Source organism: Nanorana parkeri, unplaced genomic scaffold (assembly GCF_000935625.1).
Source record: "Nanorana parkeri isolate BGI_ZX_2015 unplaced genomic scaffold, ASM93562v1 scaffold1073, whole genome shotgun sequence".
In the NCBI taxonomy this organism is placed as follows: Eukaryota; Metazoa; Chordata; class Amphibia; order Anura; family Dicroglossidae; genus Nanorana; species Nanorana parkeri.
Genome location: NW_017307341.1, coordinates 375644 through 379421, shown reverse-complemented (window position 1 = coordinate 379421; position 3778 = coordinate 375644). Strand labels below are relative to the sequence as shown.

At 46.0% G+C, this 3778-nt stretch overlaps 1 protein-coding gene across 1 annotated transcript in view; it reads left to right on the top strand.

The window, feature by feature from the left end:
• The window catches only part of LOC108796171 (putative gastrointestinal growth factor xP4), a 29052-nt gene extending 25509 nt beyond the window's left edge, over positions 1-3543 (top strand). The window contains exons 4-6 of the mRNA XM_018567609.1: positions 1354-1536; positions 2742-2885; positions 3410-3543. Of these exons, the coding sequence (XP_018423111.1) occupies positions 1354-1536; positions 2742-2885; positions 3410-3543 (461 nt within the window). The remainder of the gene's footprint in view (positions 1-1353; positions 1537-2741; positions 2886-3409) is intronic.
• Positions 3544-3778: the final 235 nt, after the last annotated feature.

Sequence of the window (3778 nt, the reverse complement as noted above, 5' to 3'; positions counted from 1 at the left end):
GGGGCCCCTCCCCCTTTTTTTTTTTTTTTTTTAAAGTTTAGACTGGAGTTAGGCGCTAATTAGTACTAATGACATTAGTATGTCATATTGGATACTTTAGTTGTGGATTTAAAAAAAAATTCTTGACAGCCGAATTAATCTGTTTCTACACACTTACTTTCTATTAGATATTGAGAAATGAGACAATTCTTGCATTGATGATAAAATGAAACAATCTGCAGTGCTCTCTAGTGGACACATTGTTAACTACAGTCTGCAAGTTCTCAAATGGTAGAGTTTGGTGCATAAAACTGACTTTCGCCTTCACATAATATTACTCCTTCTCCCCAAGGCCATCCCTATAATGAGACAGCTAGACAGCTGGAGGTGGTTGCCTCAGGTGGTATCTCATTGGGTCACATGGAGGGGTGGGGGGTGACAGGTGTGCCTCCTGCCCCCGTTCCGGCCAGCTGGTCCAAGGTTGCTAAGAGCTCTTAGCACCCTGTGACACTCTGGCTGGTGTCCCGCCCAGCTTACTGACTTCACTGGTTGCCAAGAGCTGAGAGGCACGCTCTGGCTGCCATCCAGTCAAGCTCCTGACAACCAATGATGTCAGTGAGCTAGACGGGACGCCCTGCACCACGAGCATCGCACTCCCACCCAGAACATCCACCACAAGACCAGAGCAACTAACCATCCCCCCATCGAGGATGTGCATCGCAAGCAACCCCTTCCTTTCTCGGCCTCAGGCCCTCAGGCGGTGAGACATATAGGGGACCCCCTGCCTCCCTCCCTCCTTTTACACAACCCCAGATATACATTTTTTGTAAACTGGCGCTGCACTTATTGCGTAGACAAGAATCATGTAGCACCTTCTGGGATACTTACATCATGCATCCCAGGCGTCTTAGGGCATATGTGCTGTAAAAGGGGATTGGCTGCAAGAACCAGGTAGAGACTCCCGATGACTCAAGGAAAGGAAGATGGCGGCACAAGACCGGGTATGCAATGGTGGATTACAGCAGAACAATGCTGGACATATGAGTATGTTTTTTAAGGATAACCGAACAAAGTAAAAATTAACACGGGGGGTGAAGTTCCTCTTAAGGTTAAAATTGCAAAGAATTTCGGAAACTGACTTCCTTTTTGGAGGTGCATCCTTCAGGGCTCCAGGGCTGTCATCCATATCCTTTTTTCTCTACATGGCAGACCAGTGACCTGGAACGAGTATGCACCTATTGGGTCTCGGAACACCTGATACTTGTTCACGAGAGGGCTGAGAACATTGTTCACTTTGGTTCTTTCCAATTTTAACAACAGCCAGTTTTGGGCTATAATGAATGATATGGACTGAATGACTCACATAACCTTATTATAGTCATTATCTGTTTCTGCTCCAATTTACAGTGATAGACAAGAAGGAATGTGACATCGCTCCATTTAACAGAAGGGACTGTGGATATCCGCACATCAGCAAGGAGGAGTGCAGCAACAGGAAATGTTGCTATGATTCCAGCATTCCCGGAATGAACTGGTGCTTCTTTTCCAAGTCACAAGGTACAGCCCTGCCCAGATTTAAAGTCACTTTGGGGGCATTAGCAGAGGAGAGTCGAGGAGGAGAGGAGCCACTCTGAGCCCTCCTAGTAGGAGTTGAGCTGATGGCAGTATAAATCTGACACAGATTCTACTCTACCTTCTCCATAAAATCCCCCCTAAAAAGTTTGGGCTGGACATACACTTTAAGCTGTCATTTGCAGAGTGGCAATGATTGGCTAGTCTTACTATTGCATAGTGAGAGTCGTGAGCCGCAGCTGGCCAGGTGTCCGTCTTATGGAAGCAAACCCCTCTGTCTTCCTTTTCCATTTGTCATTCCTTTTGTTCTGATGTATTCGCCTCTAGAAATACAAGCATTGTAATGTGTATGGCTTGTAACATAACTGACAAAGGTGTTACAATGTGCCAAATTTGCTCTCCAGCTTCTAATTAATTATTATTTTAAATGTACATTAAAGTAAAAGTAGTGAAACAAAGGCATCAATATTGGGGGGCAGGGGGAGTTATGTGTCCTTTGCACATACTCTTTGAGAATCAGTGTCAATTTTTTAGATTTCAGAAAGTTGGAGGTATAGGAAATCTACAGTGCATTACAGTGCTGCTATACTGAACTGAAATTGCATTTGCTTCAAGTGGGGGTGGGTTGATAAGCAATCTCCCAGGCAGTGGCGTAACAATCGCCATAGCGACCCAGCGGTGCGTTCCTCTCCACAGCCGCTGCTGAGTCAGTGAGAGCCAGCAGTGGTGGTGGAGAAGGCTGGACCCGGCAGTGGAGGAGGAGGCGGTGGCCCGGTGACGGAGGCGGGGGCCCATCAGCAACCGTGGAGGAAGAGGAGGCGGACAGGTAAGGAGTGGACCAGCCCACCTGAGACCCTGCAGAGCCCACCATAGATACTCTATGGTGGGCTCTGCAGGGTCACCCCATAGGTGGGCTGTGTGGGATCTCAAGTGGGCTCTGCAAGGGGTGTAACTAGAAACCACAGGGCCCCATACAAAATTTTTGCTATGGGGCCCTGTGATTTCTAGTTACGCCCCTGCTCTCGGGCTGCAGGTTTGCAATTTTGCCAATAAACCTGATTTGCAATGGGGGTTGAATAATTTTGATTGCACCTTTACTTACATACATACATAGTATACATAGGACACATGCATAGTACACACAGCGCCTTCATGTTTATTAATTGTACTTGTTTTCTGCTGTCTTCTAGATAAAGACCAGTGCAGTGTGGAGACCAAAGAGCGGCAGGACTGCGGCTATCCCACAATAAGCGCTAAGATTTGCTATCTCCGTGGATGTTGTTTCGATTCTAGCACTCCCGGGTCCAAATGGTGCTTCAGGCCAAAATACAAAGGTACGGCGCTACAGCTGACTATACACTTGTTTGATTGTAGTATAGCTTCTTCGGGAAAGGTTTGAATCTCTAAGATTTTGACACAGAAAGAGGCTCAAATCTTCCCCTATTCCAAAAACTAGAAGAGGAAGAGAACGGAATGTGTTTTGTTGTTTTCTTAGTGGCCAATAGGGTTGCCACCTGTCCAGGATTCACCCGGACAGTCCAGGTTTTGAATGCTGTGTCCGGGTTTCATGGCAGCAGAAACCCGTACACAAGATGTCAGGCAGACAGGGGCAACCAAAATTAAGATAGGAGCTACTGGCCCCCCACTGAAAATAGTCTCAACTATGATAATTACATATGAATGAGTGGCGATATTTACATATGAATAAGTCACGACTCATTCTCCCAAAAAAATGTCCGCACGTCTCTAGAGTGTTCGGGTTTCGCTTGAAGAAAAGGTGGCAACCCTAGTGGCCAATGTACCCAAGTTTTGATCTTTTCCTCTAAATACAATGTTGTATTGGCTGTATTGTATGCAGGGTGCGCCATCAGCCACAAGATGAGGAAGGACTGTGGTTATCGCAACATCAGCTCCAAGGACTGTCTCTCCAAAGGCTGCTGCTACGATTCCAGCATTCCCGAGACCATCTGGTGCTTCTACGGATATAAATAATTCCGGGATGGTAAAGTCTTCATATGAAATAAATAAATATTTAAAAAGTAAAACTATGCTTGTATATACATGTATCATCTGGTTGATTAAACTCTAAACCAATCTTAATAACACACATGAGCGCAGCTCTATATTCATTAAAGGAGAACTATGGGGTTAGGGCTTTTCACCATAGTTCTCCTAAGGGTAACGGGAGGACACAAACTAGCGTTCTCCCTTGACCCAAAGCTACAGC